Raw genomic sequence first — 25,404 nt, 5'->3', positions numbered from 1 at the left:
TAAAAAATAAAATCGTAATTAATATTATTCTTTTACCAATTTTAGCAAATGCTGGATTATATTTGGAGACTTTGGATGAACAGCGTCTGCAGAAGATTAAGGAACTGGAGAGCTACCAGAAGCCAAAGACACCAGAAGTTGAACCAGCTAAGCAGAAACCTGTGTTCTTGACCCCGCTGACCAACTTGGAGAACCTGAAGGAAGGCGACTATGCCCATCTGGAATGCCGCGTTGAGCCGATCAACGATCCGAACCTGAAAATTGAATGGTTCATCAATGGCAAAGCTATCCGGGCAGGACATCGCTTCCGCACGACTCACGACTTTGGTTACGTTGCGTTGGATATTCTGTACGTCTACGGTGAGGACAGTGGTACCTACATGTGCAAGGCAACCAATTTGGTTGGAGAAGCCGTCAGTACTTGCAACATCCGTGTGGTTAACAAGCGTAGCATCATCTTCGATTCGCAGCATCCGGATGGTTTGGAGAAGATCCAGAAATTGGAAGCCCAAGCACGTCCATCGCGTCTGGAGCTTGAAGAACCCGATGTTACTGCTCCACGTTTCGTTACCGAGCTCAGAGGAACAACCGAAATCCACGAGGGTCAGACTGCTCACTTTGAAGCTCAAGTTGAACCGATACATGATCCAAATCTACGTATCGAGTTCTATCACAATGGAAAGCCACTTCAGTCTGCAGCGAGATTCCACATTACCTTCGATTTCGGATATGTTGCTCTTGATATTCAACACGTCGTTGCCGAAGATGCTGGAGAGTACACTGTTAAGGCCATTAATGCAAAGGGACAGTGCAAGTCGTCTATTAACATGCGAGTTACTGCCAAGGGATCGATCATCTCGGATACTCAGCATCCAGAAGGTCTGGATAAAATTAAGCAACTGGAAGGAGCTGCTCCTTTCAAACGCCCAGAGATTCAGGATGCCGTTACTAAGCAGCGCCCAGTGTTCACACAGCCACTGCAGAATATTGACTTTGTCGCCGAAGGACAAACTGCTCACTTCGAGTGCCGCCTGATTCCAGTTGGAGATCCAAATCTAAAGGTCGAATGGTACAGAAATGAAAAACCATTGGAAGACAGTTCTCGTATAACCAAACAACACGACTTTGGATATGTATCGATGGATCTCACCCACGTTCGCGAAGAAGACGAAGGTGTTTACATGTGTCGTGCTATCAATCCTCTCGGAGAAGCTGTCACTACTGCATCGATGAGAATCCGCACGAAGGCAAGCATCCAAATGGACTCACAGCATCCAGAAGGCATGAGGAAGATCATCCAGCTCGAACAACCACATGCTCCACGTCCCGAGGAACAAGAAGCTGGATTCGAAAAGCCAATCTTCACGCAGCTATTGACTGGACCCTCCGAGTTGTGGGAAGGTCAGCATGCTCATTTCGAGGCTCGAGTAGTTCCAGTTGGTGACGCTAGCATGAAGTACGAATGGTACGTCAATGGAGTTGAGCTCAAGCTTGGATCACGTTTCCGCACAACCAATGATTTCGGATTTGTTACTTTGGACATCAATTCAGTTGTGTCGGAGGACTCTGGAGTTTACATGTGTAAGGCAATCAATAAGGCTGGAGAGGCCGTATCTTCGACTACGATGAAGATCAAGTCGAAGTCGTCGATTGCCGGCGAGCCACTTCTGCCAGAAGCCTGGGAAAAGATTCAGCTCAAGGAAGCTGCAATGAACCGTGTCCCAGATATGTTTGTCGACACAACTCCACAGCAGGCCCCAGTATTTACTACGCATTTGGAAAGTCACGATAAACTCCAGGAAGGTCAGCATGTTTACTTGGAAGCCCAGGTCGAACCACGTGCCGATCCTAACCTTAGAATTGAATGGTTCAAGAATGGCATGGCGATCACCACTGGAGCCAGAATCCGTAGCACTTTCGATTTTGGTCTAGTGACCTTGTCAATCAATGGACTCCGTGCCGATGATTCAGCTATCTATACTTGCAAGGCTACCAATAATCATGGCGAAGCCGTTTCAACTGCAACATTGAAGATTGAAGGAAGCCATTGGCTGTTGGGAGATACGATGCACCCAGCTTCCGTTCAGAAGATTAGTGATTTGGAGGCACCTCGTGCAGCTTACAAGGGAACACCAGAGCCACAGTTCGAATCGCCAGTGTTCGTCACTCATTTGAACAATGTGGAATGCAAGGAAGGCGCTAACGTTCACTTTGAATGTAATGTTGAACCATCAAAGGACCCTACTATGCAGATCGAGTGGTTCGTCAATGGCAAGCCACTGCCAACTGGTTCCCGTTTCAAGACCACATATGACTTTGGATTTGTTTCGCTGGATATCACTGGAGCATATGCTGAAGATTCTGGAATCTACACATGCAAGGCTACCAACAACAAGGGCTCAGCGTCGACATCTGGATCGCTGAGGTGCACTAGCACTACAACCATGTATTTGGATACTCAGCATCCGATGGGCAAGGCTGGACTGGAAGCCGTTCAAGATACGGAAGCTGCTCTGGCAAATCGCTACAAGCGTCAAGAATCGAAGCCAGAAGGTGCATTCCCTGCACCGAAATGGACCGTCGAGCTGCAGTCCGAGTTCAGACTCAACGAGGCTGAGTCGCTACACTTGGAGGGACAAGTTGAACCAAAGGACGATCCAGACCTCAAGATCGAATGGTACTTCAACGGAAAGGTTCTTCAACATGGATCACGCTTCAAGATGACGAACGACTTTGGATTCGTTACTCTTGATTTGACCGAAGTGTATGAACGTGACCAAGGTACCTACACATGCAAGGCCTACAACTATTCTGGAGAAGCGTTTACCTCGACCACCGTGTACTGCGTTACCAAAGAAAGCCTCATTGAGCGTACCCAGCACCCGAAGGGCACTGAGGGATTGGAAAAGATTCAGGATCTGGAAGAGTCGCTGCGCAGACAAGAAGCCGCACAAACCGAAGCAGAAGGAGGACATGCTCCGAGATTCACTTCCGAATTTGTTACCGTTGCTAACGTTGAAGGAGAAATTGCTCACTTTGATGCAACGTTGATTCCAACTGGCGATCAGACCATGGTCATTGAATGGTTCTACAATGGCAAGACCTTGGAAGCAAGTCATCGTGTCCGTACCGTTTATGCCTTTGGAATGGTTGTGCTCGAAATTCTGGGTACCAAGATCGAAGACTCTGGAACTTATAGTTGTCGTGCCACCAACAAGTGGGGAACTGCTGAAATCAGTGTTCATCTTGAATGCGTTGATAAGTCCGCTGGACAGAAACCACGTTTCACTACGCAGATTCAGAACTTGGAGGGCCTGAAGGACGGCCAATCGGCTCACTTCGAGTGCACTTTGGTTCCAGTCAACGATCCAGATCTGAAGGTCGAATGGTTCCACAATGGCAAGCCGCTGCGCCATTCCAACCGAATCAAGCCTGTTTCCGATTTCGGATATGTGCTTCTGGATATCGCGTATGTCCAAAGCCACGATTCTGGAGAGTACATCTGCAAGGCGTCGAACAAGTATGGCGAAGATACGACCCGTGCTACACTCAAATGTTTCGGAAAGGGAGGAGTATATCTGGAATCGCTGCAACCCGATTCGTTGGCTAGAATCCGTGAGCTCGAAAGCCAGGCAGGTATGAAGCCAACTGCTGCAGGATCGCCCGTTGGAGAAGCACCGCGATTCATTACCAAGATTTCTGATATTACTAAGCTAGTTGAGGGACAAAGTGCTCACTTTGAAGCTAGACTCACTCCACTTACGGATCCAGACCTCGTCGTCGAATGGTACTGGAATGGACAGAAGCTGCCTCATGGTCATCGTTATCGCACTTTCCACGACTTCGGTATCGTTATCTTGGATATTTTGTACTGCTACGAAGAGAACTCTGGAGAATTTGAGTGCCGTGCCACGAACAAGTACGGATCGGACAGCACCAAGGCAACGCTGAAGTGCGTCTCGAAGGCAAATCTGATCTTGGATTCCCAATTGCCACATGGAATGGAAGGTGGATTGGAGAAGATCCAAACTTTGGAAGATTCATTGGTCCGCACTCGCGATGAACGTGAACGAGTAGAAGGCGGTCGTGCTCCAGTGTTCACTGTGCCACTGTCGAACATTGATAGCTTGCGCGAAGGTGAAAGCGCTCACTTCGAAGGTAAACTTACCCCAACCGATGATCCGAGACTCAAGGTCGAATGGTTCTGGAATGGTAAGCCGCTGAAGACTGGATCTCGATTCCGTACGTTCTGTGACTTTGGATTCGTCATTTTGGAAATATCGCCTGTTTATCCAGAGGATTCTGGAGAGTACTCTTGCCGTGCTTCCAACGAATACGGAGAAGCTGTCACTACTGCAACAATGAAGGTTCAAGGCAAGCGTAGTATCATTTTGGAGTCACAACTGCCAAAGGGTATGGAAGGCACCATCGAACGCATTGCAGAGCTTGAAGGACTTGGAATTCCTCATGGAGGACTTACTCCCGATGACGATTCTGGCAAGCCCCCAGAGTTCATCACCACGCCTTCGGATCAGACTCTGACCGAAAACTCTTTGGCTCACTTCGAATGTCGCTTGACTCCAGTTAACGACTCAAGCATGCGTGTTGAATGGTATCACAATGGTAAGGCCTTGTGGGCTGGATCTCGCATCAAGACGATCAACGATTTTGGTTTCGTCATTCTGGAAATTGCTGGATGCTACCAGCGTGACTCGGGATTATACACATGCAAGGCTACCAATAGTCATGGAGAAGCTACCGTTTCCTGTAAGTTGACCGTCCGTGGTCGTCAAGGCATCATCATGGAACCACAGTTGCCATCGAACTTCCGCACTGGAACGGAAAGCATTCAGAAGCTGGAAGAACAGCTGCACAAACGCGAAGAGATGATGGCCGAAGAAGATGAGGCTCGTCCACCGAAGTTCATTGTTGAGATCAAGGATAACACTGATGTTGCGGAAGGTGGACCAGTCCACTTTGACTGTCGCGTGGAACCAGTGGGTGATTCTTCGATGAGAATCGATTGGTTCCACAACGGCAGACCATTTGCCACCGGATCGCGTGTGCACATGTTGAACGACTTTGGTTTCATCGCCCTGGATATGGATTACGCTTACGTGAGGGACTCTGGAGTGTACGAATGTCGTGCTACGAACAAATGGGGTACGGCTTCAACTACTGCCAAGGTCACCGTTGTATCTCGAGGTGGAATCATTTTGGATTCGCAGCTGCCTGAGGGAATGACTGCCTCCAAACTGAAGGAACTTGAACGCGCAAAGGTTACCCTGGCTACCCAGGAAGAGCGCACCTTCGGTCCACCGAAGTTCGTTTCGCAGATTCAGTCCACCACAATCGATGAAGGAGAGACAGTTCGCTTCGAGTGTCGCGTTGAACCAAAGGAAGATCCCAAACTGCGTGTTGAATGGTTCCGCAATGGAAAGCCACTGCCAAGTGGCCATCGTTACAGAACTATCTACGACATGGGCTTTGTATCTCTGGACATTTTGTCGGTGTACATTGAAGATGCCGGAGATTACGTGTGCCGTGCATTTAACGAGCATGGCGAAGACGTTACCAAGGCTCATGTGACCTGTAAGAAGCTTCCGTCGATTGTGCTGCAGAACCAAATTCCAAAGGGTATGCAAAAGTCGGAAACGCTAATGCAGATGGAAGCCACGATCAAGAAGTACACCGAAGAGATCTTCCTTACCGAGGATGATCTGTTCGATCCGGACCGTAAGCAACCACCTCGTTTCGTGACGCAGATCAAGGATCAAACTAGCTTGACTGAGATGCAGGCAACCAAGTTCGAATGCCAGCTGGCCCCGGTCGGTGATCCGAACATGAAGGTTGAGTGGTTCTACAATGGCAAACCATTGCCGTACAGTAAGTGACTTGATCTGAAACTAGAGAGAAAATTGGTAATAACTATTGTTGTATATTACAGAGAACCGCTTCACACCGATCTACGACTTTGGCTACGTTGCGATGAACTTCGGATGGATCTACCCGGAGGACAGTGGTGAGTATCTGTGCCGCGCAACCAATCTCTACGGTATGGATGAAACCAGAGCCATCATCAAGACGACGGGCAAGCCAGGTATCATCTACGATTCCCAGCTGCCAAAGGGCATGAAGAGTATCCAGAAGATTCGCGAAATGGAAGCGTTGTGGAACCTGAAGTATGTAGACTTTTGAGATTTGGGAAAATCCTGTCCTAATCGTTTGAATATCGTTAACAGTATTCCAGAAGTTATCGACGAGTCGCAGAAACCGAAAAAGGAACCAGCATTCGTGAGCCGTCCGGAATCTATCGAAGTCGAGGAAGGTGAATGGGCACGCTTCTGCTGCCGTGTCACCGGTCATCCGAAGCCAAGAGTTATGTGGCTCATCAATGGACACACTGTTGTCAATGTAAGACAAGGGATAGTTCGTTCTAGATTAGAGATACCTAATACTTGTGTTATTTCAGGGTCAACGCTACAAACTCACGTACGACGGAATGTATCACTTCGATATTCCGAAGACTCGCCAGTACGATACCGGCAAAATCGAAGTCATCGCTCGCAGCTCCGTTGGCGAAGCTGTCGCTAGGTGTGAACTGAAGATTACCCCACGTCGTGACGATTACCGCGGAGTGTTGAAGAACTCTCCAAGACGTAAGTACCTGCTGATACGAAAACACACCTACATCTAGATTATCGAAAAACTTCTCTACTATCTCACTCACACCACTGCAATAAAAATGAGAATCAACGATATCAGACAATATCGCAAACAATTGAGCTTTACTTCCGGAGTTATCTCTCTATGAGGAGTTTGATTTAATACACACTAACACTACACGCTTCACTTTGGGAGAATACTAAACATATTTAAGCAATAGCACTGAATCACTTCAATCCATATCCACACCGATCAGTACCGTCCCAAATCACTTGGGAAATACACCGCTGTATAATAGTACATCCACACACCGAATCCCCTATCCCCAAGTCCCTCAAACCGCCCCAATTCCCAATACAACTGCTTGAAACTCTTCGCCGGGAGAAAATTGGGAGCTGCTTCAACACCGCACTTGGAAGACGCAGGACAACGTAGTGAACAACATGGATTACACCATCGTACTTCAGAATAAGTATGGGCTCATTGGATTCTTGTCAAACGTAGCTGTACCCTAATGGCCGTGATAACGACTTTCCCGGATCTTCTTCGTGTTCCTCTGCGTCATGTCTATTAGATATCGGTTGCTACCATCTCAGTAGTTTTCTAAAGCTTTCTGTAAATAATATTCCTAAACTCTATAGCGATGTTGTATGTGATTCTGCTTAGCCATCCTCGCATGGTGAGTATTCTTGATGCGATGGCTAAGCTCTACCAGCTGTTTTTTTTTCTTGTACATGTTGTTTGATTTCGCCACTGTAAATAATCCGTAATCTGTAATGCTCTTGCAAAGCATGCATACTTTTCAGCGGGTCTATCCAGGTATTCACGGAGTCTGAACTCTCTGTTAACTACGTAACACAACATTTCTCTAACGAAACTTCAAATGTTCTGTTGCTCTCTACTTTCGGGCGGAGATAACTTCGCACTAACCATAGCCCGTAGGCCACAAAATGTTTATCACTTTGCACTTTGTCTCCAGCCTGGTACGATTACGACCTGGTCTCCTACCAGAAGAATCGTCTCGATACCGACCTGGAAGTCACGCTGCAGGAGGAAACCAAGAAGAAGAAGAAGGGTCTCAAGGCTCAGCATCTGAAGCCGAAGGAGAAGAAGGAAAGCGAGACCGAATGGCAGAAGACTGTCAAGAAGAAGAAAAACGAAGAGTACTATAACAAACTGGCCCAGGTAGAGAACGAACAGTTGGTCAAGGAGCAGCGACTCCGCGAAGAAAAGCACCAGTTCGCTATCCCTGGGGACAAGGTGGTCGGCCAGTCGCTCGCCAAGGGAATGGCATCTGCATATGAGGAAACTATGTAAGTTGCGCTTTTCTACTTGTTCTTATTTCCAACCTAACCCACTTTGCTTACGTTTTCAGAGATGAAACAAAGGAAACAGAAACCCAGGAGACGACGACCGTACCACGCAAGAAGATTATTCCGGAACCACTGGAGACTTCCGTTCAGGGCAAAGAAGTTCACGTTTCTCAACAGAAACAGACCCAGAAGGAGGTCTACGATGACAAAGAGATCATCCGCAAGATTACGGCAACGGAAACCACCGAAGTTGAACATAAGGGTACGACTCAGGAGCGTATTGTAGAGGGACCGGTCAAACCGGCTACCCCACCGGTGTTCACCAAGAAGATTCAACCGTGCCGTGTGTTTGAAAATGAGCAAGCCCGCTTCGAAGTTGAGTTCGACGGAGATCCAATGCCCGCTATCAAGTGGTTCCGTGAGAACTTCCAAATCCACAACTCATCAGACTTCCAGATTCATACTTTTGGCACCAAGTCCGTTTTGATTATTCGTCAGGTATTCATGGAAGATTCGGCTGTATTTGCCGTGATTGCCGAGAACCGTGGAGGAACCGCCAAGTGCAGTGCTAATCTGGTTGTAGAACAGCGTCGGCAGCAAGGCCGAGGAGGCGTTACCCCGCCCAGCTTCGTAAACACTATTTCGGACACTAGCGTCACCGCCGGTCAACTCGCCCGATTCGATGCCAAGATCTCCGGAACTAAACCACTGGATGTGTACTGGTTGAAAAATGGACAGAAGATTTCACCAAACATCAAGTACAAGGTTTTGGAAGAGGACAACACCTACACGTTGTTGATCATTGAAGCGTACGCTGAGGACGCCGGAAAGTACGAATGTGTTGCCATCAATAGTGCCGGAGAGGCCCGCTGTGACGCCTCATGCAATGTGGAAACTCCCCACACACCGATCATTGAAAAACCGGCCACTCCCGGAACCGAGCGTCCACCAAATCTAGTGGAACCACTCAAGGACAAATCCGTCCCGGAAGGTCAATCGGTTGAGTTCCGCACACGGGTGACTGGGAAGCCAAGTCCCACCGCTCAGTGGTACAAGGGTGACAAGCAAATCAAACCGTCCAAGTACTTCCAGATGACCAAGGACCGTGATTACTTCACACTGATCATTACGGAAGCGTTCCCGGAGGATGAAGGTGAATACCTTTGCATAGTGTCCAATGCGGGCGGCGAAGTGCATACGACGGCCAGCCTCAAGGTGGTGACGCCAGGCATGCAGGACACCGTGCCGAAGCTGACCGAAATGAAGGATTGTGTCGTGGAGGAGGGAGCCCCGGCGCAGTTCAAAACGCAGATCGTTGGCAAGCCGACGACCAAGATGACGGTGCAGTGGCTGCGCGAGGGTCTGCTGATTCCGGAGTCGCCCGATTTTCAGGTGAGTGAGAAAAAGGGGATTGCCATTTTATTTGTTCATTGGATGTGAATCATGAAATGACATAGTTTCGTTGTTCTAATGAAATACATATTCCAGTATACTGTTTATGTATTCCCTATCACTTTTAACTCCAGTTTTTGTGAAACCAGCATTAAATACCGTTCAATTGCATTGAGGCACGTTTTCTTTCCTATGGCAGAGGTTTTATAAAAATACAATTTTTTTAATGCAATATGTAATTGAATAGCACTATTTTCGACAGTGAATGTATATAATTTTCTTATTACTTGGGAAACGAACTTTTGATTGAAATAATCCAACAATTATAAAATTTCTGAAATTTATCTTTTGTGGGAAATTTTGTTTTTGCGTAATAAAACGTTTTGAATGACCCCTAGGTGGCTTCCATAAAAAAAAGTAACAAATTGCGACTTAGGTTCGTTTTCCACCCGAAAATTCAAACAGCTCGCAAAAATCAGTGTATTGACCGATTTCAGTTCTGTTGGGCTTGAATGAAAGGCACACATGTCAAGTTTCAAAAACCCTCAAGAACATCTAGATTTTGTCATTGAGGCTCAAGAACATCTAGATTTTGTCACCGGAAACCTGCTATATTAAAAAATATCATAAGATCCTTACTTTGACAACTTGTAGTTTTGTAACCAAACAAGCAATCTGAATCATCCATATATGTTTAAATATGTTTTTACATAGACTATGATTAAAGATTCTCAAATCATGTCCGCATCAATACCGTTCTGATTCGAAATCCGGACACTTAAGCACCTAGACACTTTCAATCTAATATGTTTCAAGGAATTTAATTTTCAGGGATCAAAAATGTTGTTGAAGTATGAAAACAACTGTCTTTTAAGAGCAATAATTCATTAAAAATAACAAGGAATGGGCTACAAACCACTAAAAATGCATTGAATGTGTGGCATGTCTTGCTTCGAAATCCGGACACTGGAAAATTATTGTTTCAAATTCCGGACATTTTTGCTCCGAAATCCGGACAGCGCTGAAACTTAGTGGTCCCATAATACGTGTTTCCCGATGGCCATTCCGGTGTTCCAAAATCCATTAATTCTTTTGGCAAAATACAAATCGTAAAGGTTTGGGTGCCATGGATGCCAGGACTCCAGGAACCGCCCAAGTAACATTAGTTGCTTAATAACAGTTTATTCAGCTAAAATAAGCTTTAGCGTGGTTTGTTCAAATCTTATTCCACTGAAATGTTTATTGGGCGGTTCCACATGAACCATACCAGACCAATTTTTTTAGGAGATGTGCTCCGGTAACTTGTTCTTTATTATAGAGAATTTGTATGTCAAATATCCATCATCCGAATGGTACCAATGCAAATCACGCATACAAAACTACAATGTAAACTTTATTTTCGAATGCTTCGGGACATGATTAAGGAATTTCTATTCATAGACCACGTGAATACCTATATAATCATACACGGAAATGATTGTTTTTTAAATTAATTTTTGAGTTATTTTTTCTCTCTTTTTCATTCGCTTCTATTGTTGTCAGAGAGCTTAGTACTGAGAGTTGAGTGAATTGATCTGCCGGTTGAGTGGAAAGAACTTAGCCGGTTGGTATTTATTTTTTCGTATGACTGTAAATGTGAACACTTCCACTTCCTGTTAAGCGCCCAGCAAAGAGTTCTAGAACGCTACCAATTGATTTGATCCTCATGTGATCTTCAGACTTTCAAGCTAAAATGTACTTTTCATTCACCACTTTGAAGTGTGGCTATCGATTGACAATCGTACAAGCCCCTCGTTTTGCCTCATTTAGGACTGCTTTGCCAAAAAAAAAATAATTGAATTCGCATAGGAATTTATCTAACTTTTTTTTTTTGTAAGGAACTCCTCAAAAACTAACTCTTTTCACAAATTTTAATTTTTCCAAAGGTTGTAAACATTTTATTTTGTTCAGAGATTCATCCATATATGAGAATACTCCACATTTTTACAAGTATTTCTGAAAGTTTTTCAAGAGGATTATTCAACGAGTTTGTTCAAATATTGCTAAACAATTTTTAAAGAAACTTTGTCATGATAATCTCCTAGAAGAAAAATCTCCTTTTCCCAGAAGTTTTTGGAAAAATTCCTTCAAGGATTCTCCTATGGAATACTCTGGATATGTCAATAGTTTCCAATGAATCCCTGCTTCACACTTAGATTTTTTTCACGAGCTCGGCTGTGCGAATCTCGGTTTTCTGATTTTGACAGAGACTCAGCTAACAAATTGTCCGGTTGATTAGCAACGGACCACGATTAACTGATACTCGGCTTTAATTTACTGAGAACCCAGGAAATTTGTTTGCCGACTACTCGGCTGTGCGGATCTCGGTTAAAATTAGCCGAGATTCGGCATACTAAATTAAGTGTGTAGAATTATTCCTAAAAGCCTTCTAATAATATCTTCCAAACATGATAACAAATCTTCGAGCTTGTCATTGGTATACGTCTTTTTATTTTTAACCAATAATTATGAACGAGAGAAAATCTTCTGTGATATGAATTTGTATTTTATATGCTTCCATTTATCATGCGGTTGACTACTATCAGAAGCGCCACGCTGATACTGTATTCGAAAAGCGAGGTTTTGCACCGGTGTAAAAAAAGTAAAAAAAAAAAGTAAATAATTTACAATTATTGTTCTCCTTCTTTGTCCAAAGTTTATCAAACCGATTAATTTATTCTCATGATGTTAGTTCCTCATCTTTTCATGAACACTGTTCCATTTAAGGAGAAAATAATTGAATTTAGAGCTTTTCAAATATCATCCAAAATAGCGTATTTTTCAGCACTATTGGGCCAGTGTGCCATTTGGATGGCAAAAACGGGCCCTGAATAAACCTCGTATGTAGTTCTACGTACCCTTGATTTGGCATAAAGTCGTTTGGCATAATGGCCGTTTGGCATATTGGCCGTTTGGCATAATGAGTGACTTAGTATGAATATCGGCATTTTTCGGTTCAGTTTTTGACCCAAAGGCATAGACATTATGTACTGATAATTACACAATTTAAACAGCACACTTGTTGTACACAGTACAAGCGTGGTATTACTTTCAGTGGTCATTTGCGACTGTTCTAGGGTGCAAATGTGCAACTTTATAGCATGACTATATTAAAAGTAGCCGATTTTGAATACAGGATCCTTTCGAGTGGGTTTATTTTTGGGATTTCCTGTACATAGAGTGCAATTTTTGTTACCACACGTCTCACTACATAAGACAAGGTTCAAAGTTGAAAAAAGATGGAGCACTTATGCTAAAATCATTGTTGTCACAGTTGTTTAGCATCTTGGTACTTTTCCTATGTTGTTTATCCAGACCGCTTTGCACTCAGAAATATAGTTTATGACAAGATCTCATCAATCTCTCATGTTCGTTTGCTGTGATTCGGGAAATATTTAGCTGAGAGTAGCAAAAAAAATAATCATAGGATTGGGAGGAATTTCTTGAAAAAAATAATCATGTTAGAGAAGTAATTTGTGCAGGAATTGTTGAAACAACATAAGCAGTAATAATTAAATATTAGTGAAAATTGTTCAAAGGATTGCTGCTAAAATTTCAAATATAATTGACTTTCTTATTTCACATGAATACCGTTAGATTTTTTAACGAATTCTTTAAGAAACTGCTTGCTGATTAATAAATAATACATATAATAGGCATACAATTTTAGAATTCATTTCTGCGGAATTTTGGCTTTGATTTCACGGAATTAGTGGAAAAAAATAAAAATCATTACGTTTTTCTTCTTGCAGCATAATGTCTGAAATTTAACGTTTATTTTTAGTAACAGTAATTTCGTTTGGTGATTTTTTTATTATTCCTATATCACCTTCAAGCTGTCGCAAGGATGTTGTTAAAAAGCGCCAATCTTGTTTAGATTGCTGGAGAAAATTTCCAAATGGATGGATGCGACGGGAAGGAGGAAACTACACTATTTCTAACATGGACTCTTCTTATATTCGCTAGTAGAATTCCTCCATAAACGTTTTTCAATGACTATGTCAAACCCCATTCCCAACGTTTTGCGCAAATTGTTATCTAGAGTTATGAGCAAACTTTCTCATTATTTTCCTAAAGAACTGTTATTGAAATGCCGACAAAAATGCCTAAAAGAAATAACTCACTAATTATTCATTTTTTTATAGATTAACTGATCAATAATTTGAAAACATTTTCAGGCTCATCAGACCGCCACAAATGATCCGATTGCTATGTTAAGAAATACAAACAAAATAAAAACAAAAAAATTGCAAGTTCTACTCCTAAGTACGTTCAACATTACGTTTTTTTTTAGCTCACAATGGTCACCACCATTTTCGTTTTGACTTATTTTCACTTTGTTTTACCTCAAAATGTTAGGTTCCAGTACTAAATAATCAATTGAAAATATTTATTAATGTGTTGCCAAAATCGGGAAGAAAATGTTGCCAAAAACGGATATTGCTAAAATCGGGGGTAGACAAAATCGGGTGTTGCTAAAATCGGGAAGGCGCTGTACTGGATTTTACTGTTGCAATTAAACAAGAACTAAATTATTCATATGAAATTTGAAAATCGACTAATATGACTATTAGATAAAAATAACACAAATACATGTAGTATTGATCTAAAATATGAATGTTACCTACTAGCTTCCATTGGAACGAATACCTTTGCACATATTGCATTCACATATTTTGTTCACATTGCAAAATTACTACTGTGACAATCCACATGTGAAGTTTCATCCGCAATTTTTTACATTTATTGTATATTACGACACAATTAAAATCAGTCAATTTCACAAAATAAGAACCTGGATCGTTGCGCCCAGTCTAAAGTTAAAGACAATTTACCGTTTTGTCTCGAATTCCGAACCGACTCATATTCCGAACACCCGGTTTTTGTATGGCAATTTGGTTGAAATGTTTCGCTGAAATATGTCATCAAATCGACAGGAAATGGAAGTAAATTGTAATTAATTTTAAGCATATTCCAATCTGTTTTATACCTCGGGAGTAGTGATGATTCTCTAGTTTGAGGTCAGTAAAACTAGCTCAGATAAATTTATTTATGAATTAGTCATTTGAATACGATTTACTCGTGCTGTACGGAATTTGAATCAAGGTGTTCGGAATATGAGACAGAATGCACACAGTGTTCGGCATTTGAATCAAAATGTTGTACCATGCTTTTACGTAAAAACAATACTGAACATGTTTAAATAAACATTTTTATCGGCACACCCAACAGCTAACAGTTAGACTTTGCGAAGAAATTAAAATTTTCACAAATATCAGGTAATTTATGCACATCAGATGCATTTGAAGTCACTGTTGGCCTTAAGTGTTCGGAATATGAGTCAAAACGGTACACCGTCTTCAGCCATAGGCTGCACAGACTGAACATAACTAACATTAGACAACGGACACACAGAACGACCAGTGGACCAGTGAAGAATTTTACGTTTTGACGAAAATTTTTCTCCGACTGGGGCAGGAATTGAACCCACACTTCGTAGCACAATACGTCTAAACGACTGATGCCGCTAACCGCACGGCTACGAAGCCCACAGTTATAAGGGCTAACAGTAAATTCAAATATAGAATATACTGTACAAAACCCATCGCCATTACTGGTTGTACCGGATGTTTAAAGCTCATATTTGGTTTTATTATGTGTTCCAAAAAGTTTGGGATATTGAAGAATGTCTAACATCAGATAATGATTTTAAACAAGTCTACAAATAAAAGGAACTTGGATATACATTTGAATTGGCCAGAAAGAGTTATCATATTTGAGACGGGGAGGGGGTTGTGTTTGGTGTAACACGTTCGATTGACGACAAACGGTACTGCAGAATTTGAAATCGGTATCGGACTAAATTTAATTTTTATTATAAGCTACACTGCCCATACTCGCATAACAGTCCCATTTATATAGGAAATCCCATATAATATGGGACTGTTATGCGAGTATGGGCAGTACACTGCTGGGGAATTAGGAAGATAACTTGTGGGTAAGTTTGTCTTATCGTTAACTGGTTTAAACTCGCTGTCGATTCGGAACCAGCTCCAGATGCTCCCACGAAAGTCCTAGAAACAAATATACATATCTTGGTGTTTTTCGATGGGTCCATAGATGGACTCATAGATTGCCTTAGGTTAAATGTTTACCTTCAATAATAATGTAGGAACGGCTGAATTGTACCGGAGTTTCTAGATCGTACATAAAAACTTATAAAACAAAGTTATTTTTGAGAACATAGCTGACGTTTTCAGTGGGTGACTAGATTAAAAATCTCTCATTTGACGTCCAATAGAATCAGAGGAGGAATATTTCATGTGAAATGTTTCTTTGCCCAAGTTAAGCATAATTTCACTTTACGCAGCTTTTAGTGAATACAGGTATGTTTTGTTTTTATCACGTTCCGATTTTGTCACGCTCCGATTTCGTCAACAAATTATTCCGTTTTTATCAACACACAAAAAAATATTTTTTTAAATTTTCAAAATGTTTAGAATATAAACTAAATACTTATTTTGAAGCAATTAAAATGCTTTTTGATAGCCTCAGAGTTGAATTTTCGACATTATGTCAATATTGAGCATCTACAATACATGGTAGGTGTGAAGTCATATACGATTCAATAAGGTTTGACTCCTTCTTATGTACTAATCAATTGGAGTTTTCAAACTTAGCTTGGTTTGTTGGCTGATAAAACCATCCATCAATAATCAAAAGTTGCTCTGGCCACGTCCTAACAACAACTGGAATTTGTGATTAGTTGAATACGTATTTAAGAGAGTTGCAGAGACCTTTCCTTTTTTTATATAAAATGGTATTAAAAATTTTTTTTTGTAAATTTGATAGACATATATACCCCCTTCCCCTAGGGTATGATTTTTTGTATGAAAATAAAAAATAATTTGTATGGCACACAAGATATCCCAAAGGCGCCGTCCATAAATAACGTAACGCTCTAGGGGGAGGGGGGGAGTAGGCTCGAGCGTTACGGCTCATACAAAAATTTTAAATTTTTCATACAAAAAGCGTTACGGAATAAATGGACGCTCCCAAATCCCCCTGGCTCCCCCCATAACCGCTTACATGATTAATGGACGATCCCATATATGTTCAGTTATTTTTGATAAGGGATGCACTTGAGAATAAACTCAAGAATATTTGGGCAACAACAAGAGACATGATCGAGTTTATTCTTATTTTTGATAAGATTGTCGACCATGCCATATTTTGAACGTTATCTTTTATCTCTCAAACTCTATATTTGTGCAATATAACAAACAGCCACTGATTAGATTCTGGTCCAAGGGGTAGGGGAAGAGGTCCAGCAAAACTAAGCAATCTGTAGAAGATTGTTTTATCATTCCAAATCTGCTGGAATGTTGAGCTTTGAGCAGACATGAACCCTTTCCCCACATGGAGACTAAAAGTTAAATTAGGATTCTTATACCAACAGCCATACGCTTATTCAGAAAACTTTACAAAAGAGCAATTCTCGCTGAAACCAGGCCGCCATCGGCACCCATCGTTAGAATTTCAATTTTATGTCACTGATCGCTAGTTTTCGATAAAACTTAAGGGTGGTCCTTTTTGTTTTCTCAAATTGGTGGACCCTTCGTACGCCAGCTAGTTGAACAGTTTGCGAAAAAGCCCATTTTTCGATAAATCTAGAGTATTTCTTCACGGGATATGTCTCATATTTCGCTTGGAACACATAGCAAACTTAGTGGCATCGTATAGAGAAAGGATATAGCTTTCATTTGAACTCGAAAAAAATTTGGCGGCCATTTTGAATTTGGCCGCCATCTTGAATTTTGTTAGAAAAATCGTTTTTTACCATTAGCGCACCGCTAGTTTTGAATTCTGAGATCACCATCAGAAAGCTGAGGAAAAATTGCGTAAGATAGGCTACAGAAACTAGGTGAGCAATGCTATTTACCCTATGATATGAACGATTTTCTAAATCATGTTCTACTATTTTGACGTATATGGCGAGTGCAATAAATGCAAACATCATTTTTTGTACTACAAAGAAACAATTTTTCAATTGTTGGTGAATTATGAAGAATAGGAGTATTATTTTGAGTGAAAAAATCTGGCGGCCATCTTCGATTTTGACGCCATCTTGTTTTTAAGAAGTAGAATGAGTTTTCACCTTGATAGCACTCAACATGTTGAATTTTAATGCTACCGTTACACTTATTCTTCTTCTTCTTCTTTTTCTTGATGTTACGTCCCTACTGGAACAGAGCCAGTCCCTTAGCTTAACTAGCTTTGAAAACAAATTATCAAATATGATTTTTAACGCTTATTTGCTACCTGAATGATTCTTCTGCATATCTTCGAGTTGAAAATAGCATTATTTCTTTCATTTATTTGGTCTAAAACCATTGATAGAAATGAACAATCAGCTGAACAGCTGAGATAAGATAAGAAAAATAGAATCTGATTGTTTTTTTTTAACGGAGGCCTCATAATTTAACATGATGGGCACTGAGATGGTAAGAAATCATTCAACTGCTAAAAACCAAGATGGCGTCGAAATCCAAGATGGCCGCCAGGGTTTACAACCTCGAAATAATACACCTGCGTTTCGGCATTACTTCCACATTAGAACAAAACCTGCTTCTCATCTTTCAATCTCGCTATATTTCACATGCATGCGGTACTTAAAATGATACTTTATGGCTCAGAAAATCAAGGATGTTTATTTGCTTCAAAATTTAAGATTTCCATTCTGAATTAATGCACTTTTGTCAATGTTTTACGTTAAAACTACAGATATTACCACAAGACTTACTAATGTCCCGACGCGCAATCTATAAACTTCATTCAATGAACAACAATGCATATGGTAAAAAAAATGTTTGTTTAATACAATCAATTATTTTGGACGGTTTTCATTTATTGAATTTATTTATTCATTATTACTGAATTCAAAGATATGTCGAAGAATTATTCTGTTGTCAGAAATCGCATTATAAAAGAAAATTCCTATTTAATAACCAGGTCATAGAATAAAGCTGAGTATCTGGCTCGGTTCCAGTAGGGACGTAACATCAGGAAAATTAAGAATAAAAAGAAGAAGAGTATACGTAACCTTTTTTATTGATAACCTCTAATTTCAACATGCTGAGTGCTATCAAGATGAAAAATTCATTCTTCTACCTAAAATCAAGATGGCGTCAAATCCAAGATGGCTGCCAGATTTTTTCACTCAAAATAATATTCTTATTCTTCACTCGACTCGAATAAAACACCAAAGGTTGAAAACTTGTTTCTTTGTAGTACAAAAACAGATTTCTGTATTGATTGCACTCGCCATATACGTCAAAATCGTATAACATGATTTAGAAAATCGTTCATTTCATAGGGTAAATACCATTGCTCACCTAGTTTCTGTAGCCTATCTTAAGCAATTTTTCCTCAGCTTTCTGATGGTGATCTCAGAATTCAAAACTAGCGGTGCGCTAATGGTGAAAAAATGATTTTTCTAACAAAATTCAAGATGGCGGCCAAATTCAAAATGCCCGCCAAAATTTTTTCGAGTTCAAATGAAAGCTATATTCTTTCTCTATACGATGCCACTAAGTGTGCTATGTGTTCCAAGCGAAATATGAGACATATCCCGTGAAGAAACAACCAAGATTTATCGAAAAAAGGGCTTTTTCGCAAACTGTTCAGCTAGCTGGCGTACGAAGGGTCCACCAATTTGAGAAAACAAAAAGGGCCACCCTTAAGTTTTATCGAAAACTAGCGATCAGTGACATAAAATTGGAATTCTAACGATGGGTGCCGATGGCGGCCTGGTTTCAGCGAGAATTGCTCAAAAGAGTTTCTTAACAAAAAGTTCTTATTTGGTGATGCTGGTTCTAGAGTTTGTACACTTGTGTGTTTTTGATGAACTTCTATATAAATAAAAATTGAATGGTGTTTGTACGTCACGAAATGCCTTAAGAACGGTCTGATAGACTTACGTGATTATTTTACTGTTGCATTGGTCAAGTGTTCCCACGTGTTTGAGTGAAGGAAACGATTTGGAAAATCATCTGGATCATCATAACTGGACAAACACCTGGAGACTAATCTGTCGTTTTGTATGGGGATTGCATGCCATTTTTCAGCAGCCTACTTGATGGCAAAACAAAGCTTGACGGGACCACTAGTATTTAATACTATTTTACTCAACGAACTTAAGGTTTGTTTATTGCCAGTCTGTTTGTGATCTAACGTAAAGCTAAAAGGCGATGGTGGGGCTGTTCTAGATGGGCGATTAGTGCATCCTTGTCGAAATTGGTAGTAATTACTCTAGAAGAAAGATCAACACATTTATTTTACTGTTAAATTTATCAATTCAAAGCACAGGAAACCGTAAATATTCATTTCAATTTTCAAAACTTTCGCATCATAACTTCACATTTAATCATCAGTCGGATGTTGCTCAAAAATTCAAAAAATGTTCCTTGGCAAAAAAAAACTCTCAGTTGATAACAGCGGAAGTGTTTATAAGAACATCAAGCTGAGAAGAAGGCTCTTTCTCAGTTGAGATGTAATGCCATAAAGAAGAAGAAGCAAAAGGATGAAGATAAACAGTAGAAAAAAAATATGTTTCTTGTTTAATCTTTCTTAAAAAAAATGATCAGCTTGCCCTACTTCCTTGTAGTTATTTTTACAAACATGACGAACCTTGTGATGTAAAGAACATTTATGTGATTATCATTTTAATATTCTATATTACATTTATTGTTTCTAACCAAGAAAACCAAAACTATTTATGATTTATTACAAAATCATATTGATTGATAGGACTCTGCAATCAACTTTCATTATGAACCTATAAGAATGAATAATCTAAATGCTCCTCACAGCTCCTAAACATCAATACTGTGCATTTATATGATGAATATGTGCATTATCCTGACGAAACTGCAAGTTCCATTTCATATTTGTAAAATATTTTGTCTAAGAAAATTGTTCCGTTTTTGTCACGGTTCCGTTTTTGTCAACTGAAAATCGCCGATCGTGTTGATAAAAACGGAATATACTTGTACCCCTATTGTTTATTTGCTTTTCTGTTAATTTCTCGGAATATAGAATAATTTCCAAAAAAGAGCTAATAATTAGCAATTAATGGCGCTCAAAAGACAAAATTTCAAAATTATGAAATTTTAAATCAAAATCATAATATTTACAGAATGAATGAATGATTAACAAAAATGACCTAAGATCGACTCTAGCGAAAAATAGTAAATATATCGAAAATTTAAACAAGGCAAAAAGAGGGTTGAAAGCCGGACACACCCCAAACCTCCATCAAGATTATTTAAGACTCAACCCACGCTCCGCCACATTCACTTTCATCTGCTCCCCGTGTCACAATAAATCAAACTCTTCGCAAAAGTGATTTACGTGTCAGGAAAAGAAGAGATCAAAAGTGCACTACAAACGTTCCAAACCATGACGCATGCACAGTCCCAGTGCTTGTTTCTCCAAATTCCGTTTCTAGACAGGGGAATCTAATCGAGAATGTTAATTGGTATGAGACGCTTCTGATCTTCATCACTCAGGTCTCGGGAGCGTGGGTGTCCTCAGCCGTGCATCTCCGATCTCCAAAATAGATTTTTCTAATGGTTTCAACGTTGCAGAACGATTTTCACCTGCGAGAAAAAGCCAAGCATCGGAACCAGGTGCACATCTAAGTATTCCGGACATGTCGATCCGAGGGGAGGACACAACAAGACGTTTACACTTGTCTCGTGTCCTAATAGTAGTAGTTCAAGAACAAAACCCGACTCGTGGTGAAAAAGTCATCCAATTTCATGGATTCCGCGCCGCATTCTGGCAATGGGTCAAAATTTTCGATTCGATTCCATGGCTACTTGGAAAGGCTTATGGCCAGACATTAGAAAGCGTGTCACTGCTCGGGAAGGTGCTTATTGCGATCTCGTTAGACGTTCAATTATCGCTCGGAATTGATGTGCTCAAATTTGTCAATTTCCGAAAATAGCTGGATGGTGGATGATGTGTACATTTTCACTTGTGAACCTTTTACTGTTTTTTGAGCTAAAACGTTGTACATAACTAGGTCAAATAGCTGTGGAGGTTGATGACAGCACTTCGTCTGATGAATCGAACTTGGATACGTTTACCCTATCCGATTCCACACAATTTAGATCAAACTAGAATACCTTGAAACTAAAAGATTTTTGCATTTTGGAACGATGTGTTTTAACAAATCTCAACTAGCCAAAATCAATAGGAAAGATATTGAAATATTTGATTAATGATTGAATATGTCATATTGAATAATCAGTGATTGGGGTATCTGTTCTATCGTTAATCTCACACTTCCATTCGGCCAGCACTAGATACCAAAAAAAAGTATTGTTAAACATTTCTTTAACAATTATTTTGTTATATTTTTGTGTTTTTGTAACAATGCGAGTAAATGAGGCTACAAGTGTTAGTCGAAATACGCGTATCTGTCAAAAGATAACGCAATTGAGGCAGAATCAAGCAGTACAATTCTCTATCTACATTTAGATTCTCTTCATTAACATTCTGCTCATAGGGTTCGAATACTTTAAAAAGACGATCTTTTCAAAGTTAATCACTGCCCTAGGATCCTAAATCTTTTGAAAAGTAAAAAAACAGGACAGAGCGTGTGCCTGCAACTACTTGAGTAAATCTTTTCACTCTAATATAAGCTACAGGTGATATTATGTTAACTTGAACACCCCTTACTCGGTTGTCCTTTTAATATCGAATGATGGAGAGTTGACTGTAATTCAGCATTACATTTTTATTTTAAATTTGGACCAAAATTTCAACATACTGGCATATTTCTAAAAGCCCTCACGTTGATTCCATTAGCAATAACCCATTAGGGCTTTAGTTTCTACACAACATGTTCCAATCTGACATTTTGATAATGTACACGGAAAACATAACTATCCCCTAAATTTAAGTTTAAATCTAGGGATGCCACACAAATTCGAAAAAAAAATAAGGGAAAATTCTAAACGCTCAGAAATTGAGTAAATATGTATTTCTAGAGCAAGCTTGAGCGTTTGATACAAAAATCATAATAGGGCTTCAGAACCTTATACAACATCCCATCAATACTACCATGTTTTATGCAACAAGCATAGTTCTAACCCCTTTTTCTACCAATTCCAGATGATCACCGAGGGCTCTAACGCCGTGCTGCTGATCGGAACGACGTACGAGGAGGACTCGGGCCTGTTCACCTGCCGAATAACGACATCGGCCGGCCAGGTCGAAACGTCCGCCAAACTGATAGTCAAAAGTAAGAATGCCCAGTAAATAACACCACAACCCGTAACCAATCGCTCTCTTGGAAGCTCTCTGTCTCTATTTGAGTTGTTGGTTTTTCGTTTCCTCTTTTTTTATTACTTGTGTACTTTCTTCGTTACAACAAGCAAAACAATGTCATTTTCTACAGTTTTTGGTTCTTGTTTTTGCTATTGTTTGAGTAACTGACAAAAAGAAATGAAAACCAAAAACAAAGCTAACACATCACGTAGTGGCGCGAAACCGAATCTTGCGTGTGATTGGTAGAATAACCGAATATGTCAAACGGAATGGATGGAAACATACAACAGCAGAAAACAAAAACATGAAAATGATTTCAAACCCAGAAACGGCAGATTTCTCGAAACAACGACAATAGATGAAGATATAGTTCTAGATAAGTTTGTTCCCCGCGGCATCAGCTTTAATAGTCTAAATTGTGTGGAAGCAAGCGCGTTTCCAAAAAGCAAAAGATACAATAATTGTCCGATGAGTGTTGTTTGTCTTAACAATTCAAAAACAAAGTCAAGCGAGTTGTTGTAGTTAGTGCAAAACCGTGCCGAACAAACGCGCGATCCAAAAACTGAGCAGTTATTTTGTTTCCGTGTTTTCTTCCAACGACTGTCACATTTCTGTTGTATGTTTACAATTGTCTTTTCTGGAAACCAACACCATTAATCAAAGTAGTCTGTAAGATTGCAAAGCTACCAGCGTGAGTGCATATAGATATGGAAAAAAAACTACATCGTAACAGGCCACTTCCTTACTAGTCGTCAAATACCCTTGAACACCAATCGTTTCACGAAGAAGAAGAACGTTAATTATTTATTTATTGCGCCCCTTATTTATTAAACTACTTTAACTATTCATACAATGAAGTTTATACAACTATTATATATTTTAGCTTATTTAACACAAACTTTATAGCAATTTAAAGAAAAACAAACAAAAAACGCTAGTGATAAATCCCTGCAGCTTAAGAAATAAATTTGCAAGCAATTTTTTACCAAACAAAACATCTGATTTTTACGTATGTTCAATAATTTCGAAAATAAAATGGCAATCATTGATCGGTTTCGGTCCTCCATCCACCGAAACTGAATACGTCAAAGAATACCAAAAAAAAAATAACAAAATCGAAAACGTCAGAACACGAATTGGCTTGTCTTCGACTGCTTTCCCGTCGTGCGAAAGCGGTTATCCCGAACGACGGTCCCAAAACATACACTTTTAATATATAAATTTGATACAAAATCAACGTAAACAATTCTGCTCTCCACCCGGGCAGTGTGCGCTACGACAATTGGCACACCCCTCGTCGGCAGGGCTTCGAAATGTCAGGTTGCGAATTTGGATGTTCAAATTGAATAAAAACAACTGATTTCAAGTGGAATGGCAAGGGGGCAGATTTCCTTCTTCGCTCACTTTGATCGATTTGTCTTTGTGATTTTCAAAATGCATTTCTTAAAATATTTCCCTCCGTGCTGTTCTAGTCCCCCGTTGACCGAAATCGCTTCAGTGATTGCCACTTCGTACACGAGACCGACCAACCGATACTACGCTCTTTCGAGCAGTTCTTTTCTCCTTGTCTCGCCAGCCAGAGCGTCGTCCCAAATGAAAATCAGAGCAGAAACCTGTCATGAAACGTTCGCTTTAAAATTAATTGAATGCCCTTTTTCTGTATTGGTGGTTGCCATAAAAACAACCAAAGGTGTGGCGTGCAAAATTTACTCAAATTCGAGCAGTTATTTTTTTAAGCCGTGTACCGTGTGCAAAACCACAAACGTGTGCCTCGCAAGGTAGATCGCACATTGCGATGTGTGGAAAATATTCCAAACATGAGTCACAGTCGCACTCCGGTGGAAACCGATCGTAATCGAACGTGTGAAAAATGAAGGGAGGCTGCCTCTGCTCCCCAATTTCCCGTTTTCATGCCGTTAAATCTATGCGCATCCGCGTACCAGCATAATGCTTTCCACATTTTCGGGCAAGAATTTATTTTTAGCGCTCGCCTACCTCGATTTTCGCGTGAAGCGTGTTTTCATATTTCTTCTAGTGCCTGCTCCCTCGGCTTAAATAACGATCTTCAAACGGTCTTCTTTTCCTGCTGGTCGCTTTTCCGAGGGAACTTTCTCCCTTCCCGCGGGAATGAACTAGTTTTCAAGTTTCCTCATTCTGAAAATGAGCTGTAAATTGCGGAGATCTATGACAGGTTACAACAGTTTTCCACTTCGAGAGTTTTAGCACTTCCAGCTAGGGGAAAAACCATTCGTGAGATTTCGGATAACGAAAAAAATAACAGACTTTTCTTTGAGTTTTGTCTTTATTTATTTTGATTTTTTTCTCTTCACGCGAATCGCAAAAACAATTTTTGTTGAAAATTGTGGTTTATTTTAATGAGGCGGTTACTTACCTCTTGGCTCTGGGTCGACCCCTTGGCTAGCGACACTCTCGAGAATTAAAAAACGCAAACGGCTGGTGACGGAAAAGTGCTGCTTTATGAGAGCGAAAAATTAAAGCAGCAAAAAATACACCCATTATATGTAGAATAGTAGAAAAAGAGGTAGCCAGGAAATTGGCGCTTGAGGCAAAGATGAAGATTTTGTAACTTAAGAGAGGAAAAACCCGTAATAAAGCACAGAATAACGGTAATAAAGTTTCTGAAAATGGCATAAAA

General features: G+C 40.4%; 1 protein-coding gene across 1 annotated transcript in view; it reads left to right on the top strand.

The window, feature by feature from the left end:
* The window catches only part of LOC5566333 (titin), a 31,619-nt gene extending 6,215 nt beyond the window's left edge, over positions 1 to 25,404 (top strand). Inside the window, 7 exon segments of the mRNA XM_021856873.1 lie at positions 46 to 5,886; positions 5,948 to 6,182; positions 6,243 to 6,414; positions 6,473 to 6,659; positions 7,646 to 7,979; positions 8,042 to 9,371; positions 22,593 to 25,404. Of these exon segments, the coding sequence (XP_021712565.1) occupies positions 46 to 5,886; positions 5,948 to 6,182; positions 6,243 to 6,414; positions 6,473 to 6,659; positions 7,646 to 7,979; positions 8,042 to 9,371; positions 22,593 to 22,739 (8,246 nt within the window). The 3' untranslated portion in view covers positions 22,740 to 25,404.

The sequence above is a fragment of the Aedes aegypti genome, unplaced genomic scaffold (genome assembly GCF_002204515.2).
Source record: "Aedes aegypti strain LVP_AGWG unplaced genomic scaffold, AaegL5.0 Primary Assembly AGWG_AaegL5_hic_scaff_429_PBJ_arrow, whole genome shotgun sequence".
Lineage (NCBI taxonomy): Eukaryota > Metazoa > Arthropoda > Insecta > Diptera > Culicidae > Aedes > Aedes aegypti.
Note: the sequence above shows the minus strand (reverse complement) of the source record. Positions and strands in the feature narration are given on the sequence as shown.